At 44.2% G+C, this 21227-nt stretch overlaps 1 protein-coding gene across 1 annotated transcript in view; it reads right to left on the reverse strand.

Moving 5' to 3' along the window:
• UBXN4 (UBX domain protein 4) overlaps positions 1-21227 on the reverse strand; it is a 55893-nt gene that overhangs the window by 4331 nt on the left and 30335 nt on the right. Inside the window, exons 2-10 of the mRNA XM_063933758.1 lie at positions 20632-20734; positions 19602-19630; positions 11100-11218; positions 8797-8959; positions 8606-8699; positions 3265-3319; positions 2699-2863; positions 292-419; positions 112-214 (exon numbers count right to left, since the gene is read on the reverse strand). Of these exons, the coding sequence (XP_063789828.1) occupies positions 112-214; positions 292-419; positions 2699-2863; positions 3265-3319; positions 8606-8699; positions 8797-8959; positions 11100-11218; positions 19602-19630; positions 20632-20734 (959 nt within the window). The remainder of the gene's footprint in view (positions 1-111; positions 215-291; positions 420-2698; positions 2864-3264; positions 3320-8605; positions 8700-8796; positions 8960-11099; positions 11219-19601; positions 19631-20631; positions 20735-21227) is intronic.

The following is a 21227-nucleotide window of genomic DNA, read 5'->3' on the forward strand; positions in this document are numbered from 1 at the left end:
TGGGATGAGTAACCATGCAGATTTAAAGTTTTAAACTTTTCATAACAGATGTTAGCGCAAACAAACAAGGCCATTCTTCTGTCTTACTTGCCTGGAAGGAAAGACATTTACCTGTGCTGCATACTGTCGTGCTTCTTCCAGAAGGGATTCTGATGGAAACTGATTAGTAAAGGAAGAGCCATCAGGAAGCCTGAAATGTATCCTGGCGACAGTCCTGAAAAATTGGAGAGAACAGTGTAGTGCATGTATAATACAGACACCGAAATGCAGAGACAAGGAGATCGCATTAACCTTCTCTCTCTTTGTGCAGCCTCCTTCCGAGCTTCCATCTCAGCCTGTCGTGCCTGCAATTCTGCTACCTTTGCTGCCTCTTGTTCTTCTTTAGACTTTGCAAAACGAGCAGCTCGATCAGCACGATCCTGGGGGGGGGGGGGGGGGGGGGGGGAATATCACAAAACTGTAAACTCCAGGATATCACTCTCCAGAATGCATATTATATTGGCAACGAATGCGAAGGAGAACAATGCTTTACTGAAACTACAGTTAAACTTTAAAAATAAAATGTATTCTACCAATTTATGTATTCGAATATTATTCGGTCGAATTATACAATATTTAAACATAAGGAATTTAAAACAAAATGTTATCTCTCTCTATACTCTACATATAGGGCCTGATTCAGAGGTGATGCTAAGCAGTAGCAGCTGCCAGTTTTGTCTCACCCACTACTACAAAACGATGTTAATGCTGCAGCCAATGAGACGTCCATCAGTTGTAACTCTAATCCACTGTGATGAACACCAAGGCGCACTATCAAGCATCCGCACTATAGGACTTCTGAGCAACCATACGGTATATGGATGCTGGTGTCACTAGAACTACATGTTCCAGTGAAGGCCCTAATACAGGAACACCCCCAACATGTCCACCAACTCAAACTACCACCAAGGAAGGAACGCCTATCAGAATTGCATCCATGCAATTGCGATCAACATCTTATGGTGATTACCATTGGGACACATACACATTAGAAATGTTTTAATTGTGTCCACCTGCAGTAGCGCACGCAGGGGGGGTTTCTGAGTACTCTGAAACCCCCCCACAGACAGTTTTCTTTTTTAGTCAGAGGCAGCTGCCTCCTCTACAGTTACTGCCACCCGCAGCCGTGAGCGTAGCTGCCGACAGCTCCGCAGAGAAGAGCGCTACCCGTGAGAGCTCTCTGCTTTGGAATACGCAAAACAGCACTACACCTCCCCACAACCCCTTGCAGCAGCGGGCAATCGACGGCGCTTGGTGAGCGGCACTGACATACTGTACAGCAGGAGCGGGTCACTGGAGGCCATCGATACAGCTAGTAGAGGACCGAAAGGTAGCTGCTGCTCTTCCTCCCCCGTGGGTGCAGTGTACTATCAAGCAGGAGTAGAGAGTCAGTGAAGGACTCCATGTTCCAGGTGCAGCTGCTGCATTAAGTGTGCGTGCGTGTGTCACACATATGTGTGTGTGTGTGTGTGTGTGTGTGTGTGTGTGTATGTATGTATGTATGTAGTATATATCTTTTTTTGGGGGGGTTTCATTAATTTCCATATAAAATGTGTGTTGGGGGTTCCTTCTATGTGATATACAGTATATAGGCAAATTCTCTGGCACCAGGCCTCAAGTAACTAACATGACTGATTTACCAACGTACTGTATCATTCGTGTAATACATCTTTTTTCAAGGATCAGCCTTGAAAAAAAAGATATATTCAATATCTGAAACGTCATTAAATCAGTGCTTTGTTAGTTACTTGAGTCCTGGAGTGCCACTGAGAATTTGCCTGTCTGGAAGGGGTCTCGTCGGATAGATATATATATATATATATATATATATATACATATACATATACACACACACACACACATATACATACATATATATATATATATATATATACACATATATACACACAGTCCATCAGGAATGCACTGTGCGCACATTGCAGCACTGAAATATAATACTTGGCTGAAATGATTGGCACTCCGGCAGGTTAAACGCATGGCAAAAATCACACACGCTTACTTCAGCATCTGGGAGTTTAATCCACCATCGGGAAAGGTACATAACATTGCTGTGTATCCTTACCCGATGATGGATTACACTCCGAAACGTTTAAGTAAGTTTGTGAGATCTGAAAAATATCATGTCTGGAAACCCCCCTCTACAAATCCTGCGTTTGCCCCTGACCTCTGAATCAGACACATAGATCCACCTAGAGGCCAGAATGTAATTATAAAGGCAGGTGATCATGCAATTCAATAAACACAAATATTTGCATATGACCGTAAACATTTCACGTATTGGAAAAATCAGATCCGAACATATAAAATGTACTTTTTTAGGATACTCTTCCATTTAAACACAATATGGCTCTTTATCACATTTAAGATTATCAACAAGTTGTTATTATTATCACATTTTATTTATAAAGGACAGTACAGGGAGACAAAACTTAACATTACAGTAAATAATAGAGTACAGGTAACAAAGAGCACTAAAATTCTCAAAACATAATACAGCTTAGATGTAAGTAGCGAGGGAGTGATCAGCGTACTACTAGGAGCTGGTGGCCATAGATAGAGATGAGCCTTTACCAGCAGGAGAAAAAGCAGGTAACAAGTGATGGGAGGAAAATCAGGGGCTGCCAGAAAGCACATCTACCTGAGCAATCTGCTGTCTAATCCGTTCCAAGGCGGCTTTATCCTCTGCCTTCTCGCGGTTCCTCTCCTCCAGCGCCCGTTTGGCCTGCTCATCCTCCTGTTTTTTTTTATACTCCAGCATATCTTTACCCACTTTTCTCCTTTCAACCTCCCTCTTGATCTCTTTCTGCAGGAATCAGAACGGTAATGATGAACAATTCTGTGCAGGCAACATTCAGCAGGTTTCACAGCTTGCTCACAGTTCACTTATTAATGGGACGGTCAATCTTTTGTATTACAGACTTCTGTACCTGCAGAATCAATTTGGTGCCACAGGAGCAATAGCAGTACTGTGATGCTCAGTTTACATAGGGTGTTTGAAATCCAAGACATGGAAATCACACTTGGCTGTAAAATCATTCTACAACCGATACTAACAGACCAGCTGCAAAATGCAAAAACATAACACATCTCGGTACTCATCTACAGCCTGGCCTAGGGTGTGGGAGGGGGTGGAGCAATAAACGAAGGTGCATGCTGCCAGTCTCTTCTCAGGCTCATACAAAATATCAGATCAAACTTACTCACCTCTTGCTCGTCCTTCTTTTTCTTCTCCATTTTATTTTCCAGCAGTGAGGCTAGCCTAAATGAAATGAATACAGATTTGCTGCAAGCTCATATATGTGCAAATACATGCTTAATCATATTTATATATATATATATATATATATATATATATATATATATATATATATATATATATATATATATTTTATTTTCCCCCAAAGATTAGAGCCACACATACGGTTACTAGAATTGATGTTGGGGTGCGTAGTCTCAAGGACATCGGTTTAGCCGAATGCCTTAGTACAGAAACAGTGGATCATTAGAGAGCACTCTTTAGGCTTTTCAATTGCAGAAGTAAAAAAGCTTTATTCACTCATAGCAGCAGATATCTCCCATTAAGCTGCGCTGAATGAATAAAGCTTTTTCTTCCGCAATTGAAAAAGCCTGGCGAGTGATCTCTAAATTATCCACTGTACGAATTATATAAATAAGTTATATATACACACATTTTTATTTTATACAACTGTATTATGTTTAGTGCATAATTATATATATATTGAATTTCAAACAAAGCCAAAAAGTCAGTCATACTAGCAAGACTCAGCAGTAATCAGTAAAACAATGGTAATCAAAATCATAAAAAGCCAAGAGTGACAAGTACAGGCTCTAGACTGAAGACAATAGGCCTGTTAACTTTGCATGCTATGTATTAAACACGTATGCAAACCAGGGACTAAAGGAGAAATAAAATAAAAATATACTAACATACAACAGGAAAAAAAGAAACAAAAATATAAGGAAGAAGGTGGAGCAAAGGATATAGCGTAAACAAAGGGATAGGTCTGTATATATTCTAAACAGTATTACTTTTAAATATATTGAGGAGTCCTCTAATCAAGATTATAAAACATGTGTCTGTATTATTATGGGTTTGGAATCGCTATAGACCAGTTCAGTGAGTCTCTACAAGAGCTTTGCCCAGAAGTCATCAACTCCTGACAATACAATTGGAGAAAAGCGCAATATAAATTAATTATTGCAATACCTACAGTCATGTATGTAGCCGGGCTCAGGATACCCAAGTTATGGGCAATGCAAAAATCAAAGCAGCGATGGAAGCGTATGCTTGCAGACTAGCGAAAAGCAACAAACCATTGCGATGGAGGGAAAACAACTACAATAATAATGGCTAAAGCGCTAACACACTAAAAATTAACATGTTTTTGCTAAATTTTACTTACATTAAAAAATAGCTAAAAACTAATGCTTTCTTCACACACAATTTATGACCGTTCTGAAGATTGTGTGCCATGAAGATAAAAATCAATTTGAGGTCTGATCTCCAAGAAGCTTTCAGTTGCTGGGACTGTGATTATTTCCCTATTTATGTTTTATATCTCAGTGGTCTAGTAATGGCCTACCTTTATTCTCATAGACTGCACTTCCTTTAGACTTGATCACTGCCCAAGTTTCTCTTACCTCCGTGACGTCTGGAACATTACATTGAAATTTGATATTTATCTCTACCTAGTTGCAGGCAGACCACAATCTTTATTGTTCGTGAATTATGACTCTCCTCTTAATGGGAGGTGTGCAAAATCCACCTACACAGTTTGTTGTTTGTCGTTATTAACCATTTTTCTTCTTCATCCTTGGAGAACTATGGATTATAGCAAGTTGTGTGATGAACCTGGGTGCTTCATTTTACCAACTAAGGCACATACCCAGATTGGCTACCTTCTGAAAAGTGCTCGATGGAACCAGGCACCTTCACAAGGCTGTTGATGACTGCATTCTGGCCCTCATTCCGAGTTGTTCGCTCTCTAGCTGCTTTTAGCAGCCATGCAAATGCTAAGCCGCCGCCCTCTAGGAGTGTATCATAGCTTAGCAGAAGTGCGAAAGAAAGGATCACAGCGCTGCTACTAAAAAAGATTGTGCAGTTTCTGAGTAGCTAGAGACCTACTCCTAGCTTGCTATCACTGCAGACTATTTAGTTCCTGTTTTGACGTCACGAACATGCCCTGCGTTCAGCCAGCCACGCCTACGTTTCCCCAGCCACTCCTGCGTTTTTATCTGGCACGCCTGCGTTTTTACACACACTCCCCGAAAGCGGTGAGTTACCTCCCAGAAACACCCATTTCCTGTCAATCACTCTGCGGCCAGCAGTGCGACTGAAAAGCGTCGCTAGAGCTTGTGTAAAACTGCATCGGCTTTTGTGAAAGTACGTCGCGCGTGCGCATTGAGCCGCATACGCATGCGCAGAAGTGCCGATTTTTAGCCTGATCGCTGCGCTGCGAACAACGGCAGCTAGCGATCAACTCGGAATGACCCCCTTTGTTTTTATTACTTTTACCTTTATTACCTTGTATTTCTACCAACATCCCTAGAAGCCCCCCCAAGAGGGATTGTCCTGGTCACAACAGTCTGAGGAATACAATCAGAAACCCTGTGCTTCTAGCAGCTCAGGCCACCAGTAGCTCAAGTCCATGCTTTAAAGACTGTAGAGGCACAGTGGTGACTCCATGTGCCAGAAACACTGACAGCCACTTCTATTCACAGTACACGCCACCACACTGCCGCATTAAAAGGTATATTACTCAGTTAAAATAATATACAGTATATAGGCAGATATTTGTTAACAGTAGGTGCCAGAGAGATGTGTCACTCTCTCCAAAATAAACACAAAATGTGGATTTTCATAGGCAACAATTTCAAGGGTGTACCAAGACTACACAACATTAGGGAAGACATTCAGTGTGCAAAAAAAAAAAACTGTGGCGAGCGTAGTCTGGTATGCCTTGTAATAGCCGTCTGGAACGCAACATCAACGCAGATAACAGCAAAATCTAATGCTGGCACCACACGTAACATTTCTATCAGGCCAACACCCTCTTTCTTCTAAAGGGTACAGGAGTAGACTGTCCACTCAGGTCACATTGCTGACTCTGCACATCACCACTGGATACAAAATGACTGGAAACATGAAGCCTGGTCCAAATAAGTCGACGTTCACACATGTGGAGAAAAACAGACGAGGCAATAGACCCTATATGCCAACAAGTGACAGTCCAGGGAGGCAGTGACTCTAACGGTGGAGTATTTTCAGCTGGCGTGTATTGTATCAGGGGTTCTATCTGCAGGCATCACTGACCAGCAAACACTACTTGACCATCCCTGTGGTTCATTTGCACCAGTTCATGTCATAGATTCAGAGTGAAGTGGCCTCTTTCAGAACAACAGTGCGGAAAGTATGAAGCATTATTTAAGAAGTATGGTGTACACTATCTACACAGTACTTAGAGAGCTTGTGGAGTTTATACCCCACTGTGTTGCTGCTTTAATTAAATCGAAAGAAGGACCTACGCGTTACTAGACAGGCTTCTCCGTTTTTCTGGCACATGACAATAGTTGTAGGGGCAGAGTTTGGACGCTTGCAGGGAAGTTGAGGAAGGATGGTTACTATCAGCATCCCCACTAAACACAGGAGGCTGACATTGCTGGCCCAGGAGGAGCTGGCATCCCTGTACAGCACCTCATGGTGGGCTTCACACGCTCGAAAGCCAACCATAAAAAGAATACAGAGCAAGCAATCGCACCAGCAGCTTGGCAGCTCCCTCGCCTCGTTTTCTAACCCTGTTTAGGATAAGGAAGTTAAGTGAGTGGAAGGTTTTTATGGAGTATTTCTTTATCTCTACCCCTTCCTTTTCTCCTGTCTCTGGGTAGTTGCAGACATTCTTAGATGGGCGTCTGCAAGTATCAGACATCTCCTGAATTGTGTACTGCAAAGTATTCTTCCCTCACCTTTTCTATGTCTTGGAATGGCAATGCTTCAAGGGACCACCCTGAAGACGTGGGTGCTGCGGCTAAAATTGCTGTTTGCCCTAGGTGCCAGTCTAAATGGCTGAGGGCCCGGTTAGACCAGGATGTTGTTTAACAGAGGGACAGCCTCTGCGCTTGCCTGCGATTATCCCCATGGACACAGCACAGCCATCCTGGGCTAAAGCTAACGCCAAGGTGAGGTCTGAGCTCTCTAAGCAATTTGTTGAAAGCAGGGATCCAAGACAGAGACGCATCTCTCTCCAGAAACAAAGAGCAACCTAGTCCCCCTCTAGCTCAGGAACAGGGATCTTGTGGCCCCTTGCAAGCTGGTCCTGATGAGCAACTTGGGGTTCAGGTATCAATTGGTACAGGTGTCCTCCATGGAATGGATGTTGGGGTCTGCTTTCACATCCTGGCCCCAGAGGCACCAGCTTCCTGTAGCCCGTGAGACCTGGAAGGGTTCCACTTCAGATCTCTCTTCCTAAGGGGAGGGCAAGTGTCTATGATACTCTGTGCTGGAGCAGTCCCCCACTCACTGAGGACTGCAGTAGTGCACACAGAGTGGAGGCATTAGTACAGGCAAACAGGTTCTACACATTGCAGGACAGTGAGAAGCCTGAAGTCTCAGTCATCACTGTTGAAAAGGAAAATCAAACTTTATTTTCCTTTTTCTCATTGGTTGGAAGATATCATGTGCAAAGCATGGGTTCAACCTGATTGCAGATTCAGGTCTCACACCACTTGCAATCCTTCTATTTGCTTATCAGCGGGATACGGTCATTAGGTCGACATGGAAAAAGGTCAACATGCGTTCACTTTTTTTTTTTTCCTTAATTTTTTTAACTTTTTTATACTTTACGATGCACGTGTACTACTATTGGGAATAATAACCTGTGCCGAGCGCAGATGCGAGGGGACACGGTGCTCTAAATAGGGTTCCCAGTCACTTTACAAAGAAAACGACACTAGGAAAAGTTAAAAAAAGTCGACCTAATGACCATGTCGACCAACAGTGGTCGAGCTAATGACTGTCGACCTTATCAGCATGCACATGGCGAGATGGAAAACTCCGATCATTCTCAACCTGAAGTCCTTGAACGTACAGCTTCAGGTGGACAAGTCCAAAAAAGTATGGAACAGACTGAATTCATGATGTTTATGGTAGACGACCAAAATAAATAAATAAAAATATAAATTGTAAATTTTTACAGTTAAATATGTTTGTTCACAAACCCACAATTTTGTATTAGTTGAAGACTTTGAATTGTATATGGACACAATGGGTGTAGTATGGTATGCCGGCGGTCGTGCTCCCGGCGACCAACATACCGGCGCCGGGAGCCCGACCGCCGGCATACCGACACCCACGCTATTTTAATCTCCCTCCAGGGGGGTCGTGGACCCCCACGAGGGAGAATATGTGCCGGTATGCCGGGTGTCGGGATTCCGGCGCCGGTATACTGTGCGCCGGGATCCCGACATTCGGCAAACTGAAGACCACCCTGCACAATGTAGGACATGCTTTAAAGATGAAAAATCCAACCTTTGTATTTCTTCTGTTGTGTCTTTGGATGTCGTGCCACTGGCATCTTCCTGAAGCTGCTCTGTTTGGTCAGCGGGTGAATCCTCGCCTTGGGCTGGGATAGATATAACAATAGAACATGAATTGAACACAAGGAATAGCTAGTGGATGACTGCAATTGTTGGCTCTCTGATGTATCATGAGAATCTGACCTGATGAAGTCACTGGGGGTATAGGCTGTGCCTCTGCAGGTGCTGAATCTTCTGATTGTAGATCACACTGAGACACAGTACACGATTCAGTAGAACAACTCACTTGAGAATTGGTAGACAGGTTGGCGTCTTCTGGTAACCTATCATTTTTTCCAGTGTTCATCTAAAAGTAGATGGAAACAGTTAGTGATCCAACCAGAACGCAGGCAGTATCTCCCCTCTCTGCAATATCCACAGTAACAAACCAATGATTACATTGAAAGGATTACACAATATAAACTGATCTACTGTGACAGAAGCGGATATGCGTGAACTTTTTTTTCATAAGGAGATTGGTTTGGTACCACAATCTTAGTGCGATAGGAGCGTCTCATCTCTACTTGCTCTATCCACAATCAAACCTGTGGCTTTTTGCTCACCTTATTTCCACTCTCGCACCAAGATACTGCCCATACTTCCCAACTGTGCTAATAGGCTGCTCTTAATAGGGACAGGGTTTCAACCAAAAGCATGTGTGTGTGCACATAAGGGGCAAGGGTAGAACAAAATCAGGTGGTGTTTGGCGAGTCAGGGTTTATTTTGCCTAGGTTTTGTTAGGTGGCATGCAATGTACTTGGCGCACCTTTCCTCACTTACAAAAATCTCACTTAATGATCACAAGACCAGCACATTCATCCCTGAAATACTCTGTGCTTCTATGAATATTCCATTCATATGGAGCAGGAGGAGATTAAGACTCATTATAAAAAGGAGCGGTGACCTTAGTAAAACAGCTCCTGAAAAGAATAAATGGACATACAGAAGGGGGTAATTCAGATCTGATCGCTGGGCTACTAATTTTGCGGTCCTGCGATCAGTTAGTCGCCGAATCCAGGGGGAGTGTAAATTTGCTGTGCAAGTGTGCGATCGCATGTGTACGCCGAGCTGCGAAAATCCAGTGAGCGCAGTCTGTGCGCAACACAGGACTTACTTCTCCAGTGCGATATGAACAGGCCGATAGGGGCCGGAGCTGATGTCACACACACCCTCCCTGAAAACGCTTGGGCACGCCTGCGTTTTTTTCAGGACACTCCCTCCCTGTAAACGCTCAGTTGCCACCGACAAACGGCCTCTTCCTGTCAATAACCTTGCGAACGCCCGTGCGATCGGATTTTTCGCACCATCCCGTCGCTGACCAGCGATGCCAGTTGTTGTTGTCCGACGCGCATGCCCATTGCGGGGCATACGCAGTTAGGCCCTGATCGCCCACTGTGCGAAAAGATCTGAATTACCCCGCCCCCCCCCCCCCCCGTAATCCTTTAGGTTCTTTCTGCCTTCCCATTCTGCACCCTCTCAGGACTCTGTAACCCTTCAACCTCAAACACAGTCAAACTAAGCTGCAATGGATTGTTGAAATTCTCCAATCCCCCGACGCCGGATCGCAGAATCGGGGATCTTCAAAAAGTAAAAAAATTCAGATTCCCCAACCTTAATATGTTGGAGATCTGCAACATGAAGAATTTCCCCTGGATCATCGATCCTAGATGGCCGCCGACTGGAGTTTCTGATAGGTGGTTTCCGATTGGACGAGAGAATCTGCTGCCAGATGTATGAGGCTCTTAAGAGTTCTGGAATTATGGGAGGAGGGGGGGTGAGGGGGGTCGGGTCTTTTCAGCAGCTTTTGTAGGTGCTGCCCGTGTGGTCTCGGGGCATTCACATGGACCATTAGGAAAACGGTTTGCCGCTTTCTAAAAGTCTGCGCTGTTACTCTCACTCCCATTCTGCAGAAAATTAACATGGCTGTCGTGGGGCAAAGCATCAATTACACACTGAGGGCACCCGATGGTTAGCACCCCGCTGCCAAACCTGGTTATTTGTTATCAGCTCCCCAGAGGCCAGCGTTCTACAAAGGCACTGCTATGCCTCTATAACACACTATAAATGATTGCGGGGCATTATGAAGCCAGCAATGAGTCTGATCAGTGCTGGAAGCTGGGAATAAATAAAGTACTGTGTACCTAATAAAACTAAGGGCATGATTAGTTAAGCTTGGAAGCAAGTAGGATTTGTCTAGTTAGCTTATTGAATGCAAGTGGTTTTAATATATATTCACTATAAAAAGCCCTAGGCAGCTTAATAGGCCCGTGTGGTAAAGAGTTAACAATTGAAGCACGGCAGAAATACTAATCTCTAAATAGATTTCAGCCACTAAATGAAACAGAATAAGAGGCTTTGTGGCACTGGGTTTCCTGGCTGCTCTACAAACCAACTAAGATCAAACATGACAACTATAACTGGCATCAAGTATTAGAGGCAAACAGCACCTGTTTAACTTTGGTTATCTTTGCTATTAATTCCTCTGCAGCTATACTGCCAGCAATCACTTCCAGTGGAATTCCGTTCTCGCCAATGAAGAAGCTGGATGGGACACACACCACAGGATCTGAGAAACAGCTAGTAAAGGGCCATAAGAGTTAACATTGACACGGAAACACGTACGAACCCTACCTATATAGCAATAAAAGTCAGAACGAGTAGAATCACTATGTGCTTGCATTTGAGTGAGTGCTATATTGAATGGAATTTATATATATATATATATATATATATATATATATATATATATATATAATTTTCAAGTAGAGGGTATCAGAAGCGCGGCACAATATGGCCTTTTATGCCCCTAACTCTGGGATGTTCCGAACAGAAGGCGTGTGCTCCTCCTGCTATAAAGAACAATGCTGCCAAATCTGTTGTTATACAATCCTTCACAACTTATCAGTCACACTGCTGTTCTTAATAAAGGTAACGCAGTATAACGGAAGCTGGATGACATGTTGCTGCAATGACAGTAAACAAAATAATAACAAATGTTATTTATTAATGTGGGTGAAGTTATCTCCATTTACCAGTGTTATTGCTCAACTCTATTTTCATGGTGAATCAGGACAAGAGGCAGCTTTCCAGTGGGGTCTACGGTTGATATTTCCATCAGCGCAAACAAATACTGTATAACAGCTTATACCCAAAGTGAAAAGTAATATACACAATAAAACATTCTCTATGTCGAAAGACACAATTCCTTTTTTAATTTAAGATAAAATCCTAGAAGGGGAGACCCATAATAACATCTATATGTATGGCAACTGAAGTGACCGAAAAAGACAGAGGGGCGAATTCATGTTTGTATGCTAGTGCCTTAGCAGCTGCGGTTTTTCAGCCTACAGACTTGCTAATTACTGTAAGTGAAGCTGCCGCCCACAAAGGTATGTATACGCCCACCTAGACATTGCAAAGTCCATAAGCAACTGCATACGCAGCATCGGCTCAATAGTGGAGAGCACCTACTCCCCGAGTGATAATACAAATATGTACACCTGGCGCTGTCACCTACAGAGTGAGAGCAGCTAATCTTAGGGAATTTGATCACAAATTTCCTCAAAAAATAAAAGAAATTAACCAGACAATAAGACAGCGCTTCTCACTTTGTATCAAAGTATTTTTACTTACATATATAAATTAAACACAATAAGACACCGGCCAGTGCCAATACTAAAACATACAAATATTGTTTAAAACATGTTTTACCACATGCAAATAACATATATTACACATAGATAATCGCAATCCCAATATAACTCTATTTAAAAAGATATATAGAAATATATATAGTATCTAAACGGGCTTCAATAATGACACAAGCAAACTTATATAGATAGATCTTCATTAACTAATGAGCCCACATGTGAGGTGCAAGGTGTTAATGCAACAAGCAGCATGGAGTTAATAAGCCAGTCCACATGCAGGTAAGGCACGATGTTAATCAAGCAGATATCATTGGTTAAAGTCCATCCATGTTAGTACTTGTAAATTTATAGCTGGTAAATCTAGATTTAGCTGATATGAAAGCATATATTTGGGAGGCAATATTTAAATTGATACCTCTCCTTAGTTGGTAACCAACTAAGGAGAGGTATCAATTTTGGGTACACAGTAAATGTACCCTAGGTGGACTGTGGACTGCAGTGTTTAAATATTGCCTCCCAAATATATGCTTTCATATCAGCTAAATCTAGATTTACCAGCTATAAATTTACAAGTACTAACATGGATGGACTTTAACCAATGATATCTGCTTGATTAACATCGTGCCTTACCTGCATGTGGACTGGCTTATTAACGCCATGCTGCTTGTTGCATTAACACCTTGCACCTCACATGTGGGCTCATTAGTTAATGAAGATCTATCTATATAAGTTTGCTTGTGTCATTATTGAAGCCCGTTTAGATACTATATATATTTCTATATATCTTTTTAAATAGTTATATTGGGATTGCGATTATCTATGTGTAAATAAGAATTTACTTACCGATAATTCTATTTCTCGTAGTCCGTAGTGGATGCTGGGGACTCCGTCAGGACCATGGGGATTAGCGGCTCCGCAGGAGACAGGGCACAAAAGTAAAAGCTTTAGGATCAGGTGGTGTGCACTGGCTCCTCCCCCTATGACCCTCCTCCAAGCCTCAGTTAGGATACTGTGCCCGGACGAGCGTACACAATAAGGAAGGATTTTGAATCCCGGGTAAGACTCATACCAGCCACACCAATCACACTGTACAACCTGTGATCTGAACCCAGTTAACAGCATGATAACAGCGGAGCCTCTGAAAAGATGGCTCACAACAATAATAACCCGATTTTTGTAACAATAACTATGTACAAGTATTGCAGACAATCCGCACTTGGGATGGGCGCCCAGCATCCACTACGGACTACGAGAAATAGAATTATCGGTAAGTAAATTCTTATTTTCTCTGACGTCCTAAGTGGATGCTGGGGACTCCGTCAGGACCATGGGGATTATACCAAAGCTCCCAAACGGGCGGGAGAGTGCGGATGACTCTGCAGCACCGAGTGAGAGAACTCCAGGTCCTCAGCCAGGGTGTGCCCATGACCAAGTAGCAGCTCGGCAAAGTTGTAAAGCCGAGACCCCTCGGGCAGCCGCCCAAGATGAGCCCACCTTCCTTGTGGAATGGGCATTTACATATTTTGGCTGTGGCAGGCCTGCCACAGAATGTGCAAGCTGAATTGTACTACACATCCAACTAGCAATCGTCTGCTTAGAAGCAAGAGCACCCAGTTTGTTGGGTGCATACAGGATAACAGCAAGTCAGTTTTCCTGACTCCAGCCGTCCTGGAAACCTATATTTTCAGGGCCCTGACAACATCTAGCAACTTGGAGTCCTCCAAGTCCCTAGTAGCCGCAGGTACCACAATAAGCTGGTTCAGGTGAAACGCTGACACCACCTTAGGGAGAAACTGGGGACGAGTCCGCAGCTCTGCCCTGTCCGAATGGACAATCAGATATGGGCTTTTGTGAGACAAAGCCGCCAATTCTGACACTCGCCTGGCCGAGGCCAGGGCCAACATCATGGTCACTTTCCATGTGAAATATTTCAAATCCACAGATTTGAGCGGTTTAAACCAATGTGATTTGAGGAATCCCAGAACTACGTTGAGATCCCACAGTGCCACTGGAGGCACAAAAGGGGGTTGTATATGCAGTACTCCCTTGACAAACTTCTGGACTTCAGGAACTGAAGCCAATTCTTTCTGGAAGAAAATCGACAGGGCCGAAATTTGAACCTTAATGGACCCCAATTTGAGGCCCATAGACACTCCTGTTTGCAGGAAATGCAGGAATCGACCGAGTTGAAATTTCTTCGTGGGGCCTTCCTGGCCTCACACCACGCAACATATTTTCGCCACATGTGGTGATAATGTTGTGCGGTCACCTCCTTCCTGGCTTTGACCAGGGTAGGAATGACCTTTTCCGGAATGCCTTTTTCCCTTAGGATCCGGCGTTCAACCGCCATGCCGTCAAACGCAGCCGCGGTAAGTCTTGGAACAGACATGGTACTTGCTGAAGCAAGTCCCTTCTTAGCGGCAGAGGCCATGAGTCCTCTGTGAGCATCTCTTGAAGTTCCGGGTACCAAGTCCTTCTTGGCCAATCCGGAGCCACGAGTATAGTTCTTACTCCTCTACGTCTTATAATTCTCAGTACCTTAGGTATGAGAAGCAGAGGAGGGAACACATACACCGACTGGTACACCCACGGTGTTACCAGAACGTCCACAGCTATTGCCTGAGGGTCTCTTGACCTGGCGCAAAACCTGTCCAGTTTTTTGTTCAGGCGGGACGCCATCATGTCCACCTTTGGTCTTTTCCAACGGTTCACAATCATGTGGAAGACTTCCCGATGAAGTCCCCACTCTCCCGGGTGGAGGTCGTGCTGAGGAAGTCTGCTTCCCAGTTGTCCACTCCCGGAATGAACACTGCTGACAGTGCTAACACATGATTTTCCGCCCAGCGAAGAATCCTTGCAGTTTCTGCCATTGCCCTCCTGCTTCTTGTGCCGCCCAGTCTGTTTACGTGGGCGACTGCCGTGATGTTGTCCCACTGGATCAATACCGGCTGACCTTGAAGCAGAGGTCTTGCTAAGCTTAGAGCATTGTAAATTGCTCTTAGCTCCAGTATATTTATGTGGAGAGAAGTCTCCAGACTTGATCACACTCCCTGGAAATTTTTTCCTTGTGTGACTGCTCCCCAGCCTTTCAGGCTGGCATCCGTGGTCACCAGGACCCAGTCCTGAATGCCGAATCTGTGGCCCTTTAGTAGATGAGCACTCTGCAGCCACCACAGAAGAGACACCCTTGTCCTTGGAGACAGGGTTATCCGCTGATGCATCTGAAGATGCGATCCGGACCATTTTTCCAGCAGATCCCACTGAAAAGTTCTTGCGTGAAATCTGCCGAATGGAATCGCTTCGTAAGAAGCCACCATTTTTCCCAGGACCCTTGTGCAATGATGCACTGACACTTTTCCTGGTTTTAGGAGGTTCCTGACTAGCTCGGATAACTCCCTGGCTTTCTCCTCCGGGAGAAACACCTTTTTCTGGACTGTGTCCAGAATAATCCCTAGGAACAGCAGACGTGTCGTCGGAGACAGCTGCGATTTTGGAATATTTAGAATCCACCCGTGCTGTCGTAGAACTACTTGAGATAGTGCTACTCCGACCTCCAACTGTTCTCTGGACCTTGCCCTTATCAGGAGATCGTCCAAGTAAGGGATAATTAAGACGCCTTTTCTTTGAAGAAGAATCATCATTTCGGCCATTACCTTGGTAAAGACCCGGGGTGCCGTGGACAATCCAAACGGCAGCGTCTGAAACTGATAGTGACAGTTTTGTACCACGAACCTGAGGTACCCTTGGTGAGAAGGGCAAATTGGGACATGGAGGTAAGCATCCTTGATGTCCAGGGACACCATATAGTCCCCTTCTTCCTGGTTCGCTATCACTGCTCTGAGTGACTCCATCTTGATTTGAACCTTTGTATGTAAGTGTTCAAATATTTCAGATTTAGAATAGGTCTCACCGAGCCGTCTGGCTTCAGTGCCACAATATAGTGTGGAATAATACCCCTTTCCTTGTTGTAGGAGGGGTACTTTGATTATCACCTGCTGGGAATACAGCTTGTGAATTGTTTCCAATACTGCCTCCCTGTCGGAGGGAGACGTTGGTAAAGCAGACTTCAGGAACCTGCGAGGGGGAGACGTCTCGAATCTCCAATCTGTACCCCTGGGATACTACTTGTAGGATCCAGGGGTCCACTTGCGAGTGAGCCCACTGCGCGCTGAAACTCTTGAGACGACCCCCCACCGCAGCTGAGTCCGCTTGTACGGCCCCAGCGTCATGCTGAGGACTTGGCAAAAGCGGTGGAGGGCTTCTGTTCCTGGGAATGGGCTGCCTGCTGCAGTCTTCTTCCCTTTCCTCTATCCCTGGGCAGATATGACTGGCCTTTTGCCTGCTTGCCCTTATGGGGACGAAAGGACTGAGGCTGAAAAGACGGTGTCTTTTTCTGCTGAGATGTGACTTGGGGTAAAAAAGATGGATTTTCCAGCTGTTGCTGTGGCCACCAGGTCCGATGGACCGACCCCAAATAACTCCTCCCCTTTATACGGCAATACTTCCATGTGCCGTTTGGAATCTGCATCACCTGACCACTGTCGTGTCCATAAACATCTTCTGGCAGATATGGACATCGCACTTACTCTTGATGCCAGAGTGCAAATATCCCTCTGTGCATCTCGCATATATAGAAATGCATCCTTTAAATGCTCTATAGTCAATAAAATACTGTCCCTGTCAAGGGTATCAATATTTTCAGTCAGGGAATCCGACCAAGCCACCCCAGCGCTGCACATCCAGGCTGAGGCGATCGCTGGTCGCAGTATAACACCAGTATGTGTGTATATACTTTTTAGGATATTTTCCAGCCTCCTATCAGCTGGCTCCTTGAGGGCGGCCGTATCTGGAGACGGTAACGCCACTTGTTTTGATAAGCGTGTGAGCGCCTTATCCACCCTAAGGGGTGTTTCCCAACGCGCCCTAACTTCTGGCGGGAAAGGGTATAACGCCAATAATTTTCTATCGGGGAAAACCCACGCATCATCACACACTTCATTTAATTTATCTGATTCAGGAAAAACTACAGGTAGTTTTTTCACACCCCACATAATACCCTCTTTTGTGGTACTTGTAGTATCAGAAATATGTAACACCTCCTTCATTGCCCTTAACATGTAACGTGTGGCCCAAATGGAAAATACGTTTGTTTCTTCACCGTCGACACTGGAGTCAGTGTCCGTGTCTGTGTCGACCGACTGAGGTAAATGGGCGTTTTAAAGCCCCTGACGGTGTTTGAGACACCTGGACAGGTACTAATTGGTTTGCCGGCCGTCTCATGTCGTCAACCGACCTTGCAGCGTGTTGACATTATCACGTAATTCCCTAAATAAGCCATCCATTCCGGTGTCGACTCCCTAGAGAGTGACATCACCACTACAGGCAATTGCTCCGCCTCCTCACCAACATCGTCCTCATACATGTCGACACACACGTACCGACACACAGCACACACACAGGGAATGCTCTGATAGAGGACAGGACCCCACTAGCCCTTTGGGGAGACAGAGGGAGAGTTTGCCAGCACACACCAAAACGCTATAATTATACAGGGACAACCTTTATATAAGTGTTTTTCCCTTATAGCATCTTAATATATATAATCATATCGCCAAATAAGTGCCCCCCCTCTCTGTTTTAACCCTGTTTCTGTAGTGCAGTGCAGGGGAGAGCCTGGGAGCCTTCCCACCAGCATTTCTGTGAGGGAAAATGGCGCTGTGTGCTGAGGAGAATAGGCTCCGCCCCCTTTTCGGCGGGCTTCTTCTCCCGTTTTTCTGAGACCTGGCAGGGGTTAAATACATCCATATAGCCCCAGGGGCTATATGTGATGTATCTTTTAGCCAGTATAGGTATTTCATTGCTGCCCAGGGCGCCCCCCCCCAGCGCCCTGCACCCTCAGTGACCGCTGGTGTGAAGTGTGCTGACAACAATGGCGCACAGCTGCAGTGCTGTGCGCTACCTCATGAAGACTGAAAAGTCTTCTGCCGCCGGTTTCTGGACCTCTTCACTCTTCGGCATCTGCAAGGGGGTCGGCGGCGCGGCTCTGGGACCGGACTCCATGGCTGGGCCTGTGTTCGATCCCTCTGGAGCTAATCGTGTCCAGTAGCCTAAGAAGCCAATCCATCCTGCACGCAGGTGAGTTCACTTCTTCTCCCCTAAGTCCCTCGTAGCAGTGAGCCTGTTGCCAGCAGGACTCACTGAAAATAAAAAACCTAACAAAACTTTTACTCTAAGCAGCTCTTTAGGAGAGCCACCTAGATTGCACCCTTCTCGGCCGGGCACAAAAATCTAACTGAGGCTTGGAGGAGGGTCATAGGGGGAGGAGCCAGTGCACACCACCTGATCCTAAAGCTTTTACTTTTGTGCCCTGTCTCCTGCGGAGCCGCTAATCCCCATGGTCCTGACGGAGTCCCCAGCATCCACTTAGGACGTCAGAGAAATATATGTTATTTGCATGTGGTAAAACATGTTTTAAACAATATTTGTATGTTTTAGTATTGGCACTGGCCGGTGTCTTATTGTGTTTAATTTATATATGAAGTAAAAATACTTTGATACAAAGTGAGAAGCGCCGTCTTATTGTCTGGTTAATTACTCCCCGAGTGAGTTTATAGTATCGCTGACTGACCGCGGCAGTAGCGACGCTGGCACCATGTTTCTCTGCACACATGATCTCAGCTGAATGTAGATAGATACCCTGAAAATTCTCACTGCAAACGGTATAGCAAAGCTACCTTGGCGCATGCACATTGCATGAACATTGTGTACAAACATGAATTGGGCCCAACGTCCTCAGAATGATTATTCTAATTTACCATTATATGATAATTAGCCTATTGCCTGGATATCTTGTAGCTCTCCGGGTGTTGTGAAGCTATCAGTTCCAGCATACATGGGGCTTGTAGTTTCAAAGCCTCTGGTACCACATCTCTCCAGGTCTGCACTAAATCGTAATATTTAAGTGAGGATTCTTTAATGCACATTTGTAAAATCTCAGGTACAGTATATCATATCTAAGCTGTCATTGTGCTCATTGGTGAGAGATTGTGGAAATCATTGTTTCAAATAGAACATATCCATGTATTTCCAATTATTTATATAAATACAAGGCTTAAAAAAATTTGAAGAGTAGAGAACAGGTTTTCACTTTGAGTTTTGGACATTGTAATGATCATCAACCCACAAAGTGATGGATGCATTCAAGAACACTCAATGCTATTGGATTTGCAGGAATCCTATGTTCCTGATGTAAACTAATCAAGTTGGACCTTTACTTAACCATAAACAAGAAAAGGATACAAATCTGGGAAAACTGAAGGCAGGTCTCACTGTAGGAAGAAGAAGAATGAAATATTTTAACGCAGCTGTTTTCTATGTGCTTACATGAGTAAAAGTAGAACAATTATGGCACTCCCCAGAATAACCAAACAAATGGGCTGTATAGGCACATCCACTTTCTGGAGTTTCCAGAACTAATCATGTATACTATAATGAGACAGGTGAAACAATAACAATACATTACAATAACTGAAACAAGTTAGAACTACCAGGCAGAGGAAGAGACCAGTGGAGGTGCAGCTAACTTTATAGAGGAACTGAATTCAGAGGTGCGTGCAAATGACGCGTGGCTGCAATTTCTCAGATTTTTCAGCGGTGAATTATGCAAATGTAAGCTTGACCATTCCTCTTGTGTACTTCCATGTGCTGAACTGAGCAAAGCCTGCATTACCCACTTTGCATATGTGAGCAATCTTCAACTGTGCTAGCGGATCCGATTACTCCACCATTGATGCACCATAGGTCACAACATAGACTCTTTAAACATCCCTGGCCTGGCGCAGAGCCTCCCTTGTAACTTTCTCATAATATGGCCAATATGGTTGTGGTCAAGCGAAAGAGAATGCAGACGCGTGCCGAAACACACCATGACATTGCCACCTTCTCCACTGAATCGCTTATAAATCACAGACGTCTCCTCCAGTAAGAACAATATCGGTTGCAAATACGTATATCATCGCACAAACTGGCTCATGCATGCGCAGTAATGGTTTCCAAGACTTTTTTGCGCAAGTGCAGCAGCAAATACATCAATCAACTGCATCCACCTATGAATCTAAAGTGTCCAAGTTCCTATTGTCACATGTATTGTATGTTTAAATATTACTGTTCTTATTTGTGACCAAAATTGAAACTGAACTAACTGGAAAATATCTAGATAAAGTAAACTGATGCATGACAAAAAGATGTATAATATAAAAGGAACCCCACCCCCAAAAAAAAAAAAAACCCTGTAAACTGCAATGTAGAAGAGAAAGATATATTTACAAACCTCTGACTGTCAATCTTTATAGCAACAAAACCATCTGAAGCCGTTCGAACAACATCATTATTCATCCAGCTCTCCTCCATATGTTTGGATTGCTCATCGTCTCCTGCAACAAGCAGACATTGGAACTGTGTGCTCAAATTACCCTTAGGAAATCACGCAGGTTTTTTTTTTTTTAATTGTAATGATATCTACTGATAAAAATATTTGCTTTCACATTTGTTTTGCTAGATTATGTTTGTTAATGGATATGAGCATGTGGCAGACTCGCTCAGAAACTAGGCCTATTATGTTTTATGGGGACAATCACTTTTTTTTTTACCTATCTCCCGTCTACAGTGATGGGATTATAATTAACTGACTAGCGGTGGACGTCCAATAGTTACTGCGCATGACACGCACAAATGCACCCGGTTTAGATGCGTAAATTTGCCAATCTGGTCTAAAGTACTGGGCAAGCTAACCACCTCAGTAAGGGTGCAAGCAGAAATAATAGCCGCCCATCGGCACAAAGAATTGAATAGCTCCCATCAATAATGGGCACCCAAACAACTATTGATTTTCCCCTATAAATGTCTAACATTAAATTCCCACTTAGA

This window comes from Pseudophryne corroboree, chromosome 7 (genome assembly GCF_028390025.1).
Source record: "Pseudophryne corroboree isolate aPseCor3 chromosome 7, aPseCor3.hap2, whole genome shotgun sequence".
In the NCBI taxonomy this organism is placed as follows: Eukaryota; Metazoa; Chordata; class Amphibia; order Anura; family Myobatrachidae; genus Pseudophryne; species Pseudophryne corroboree.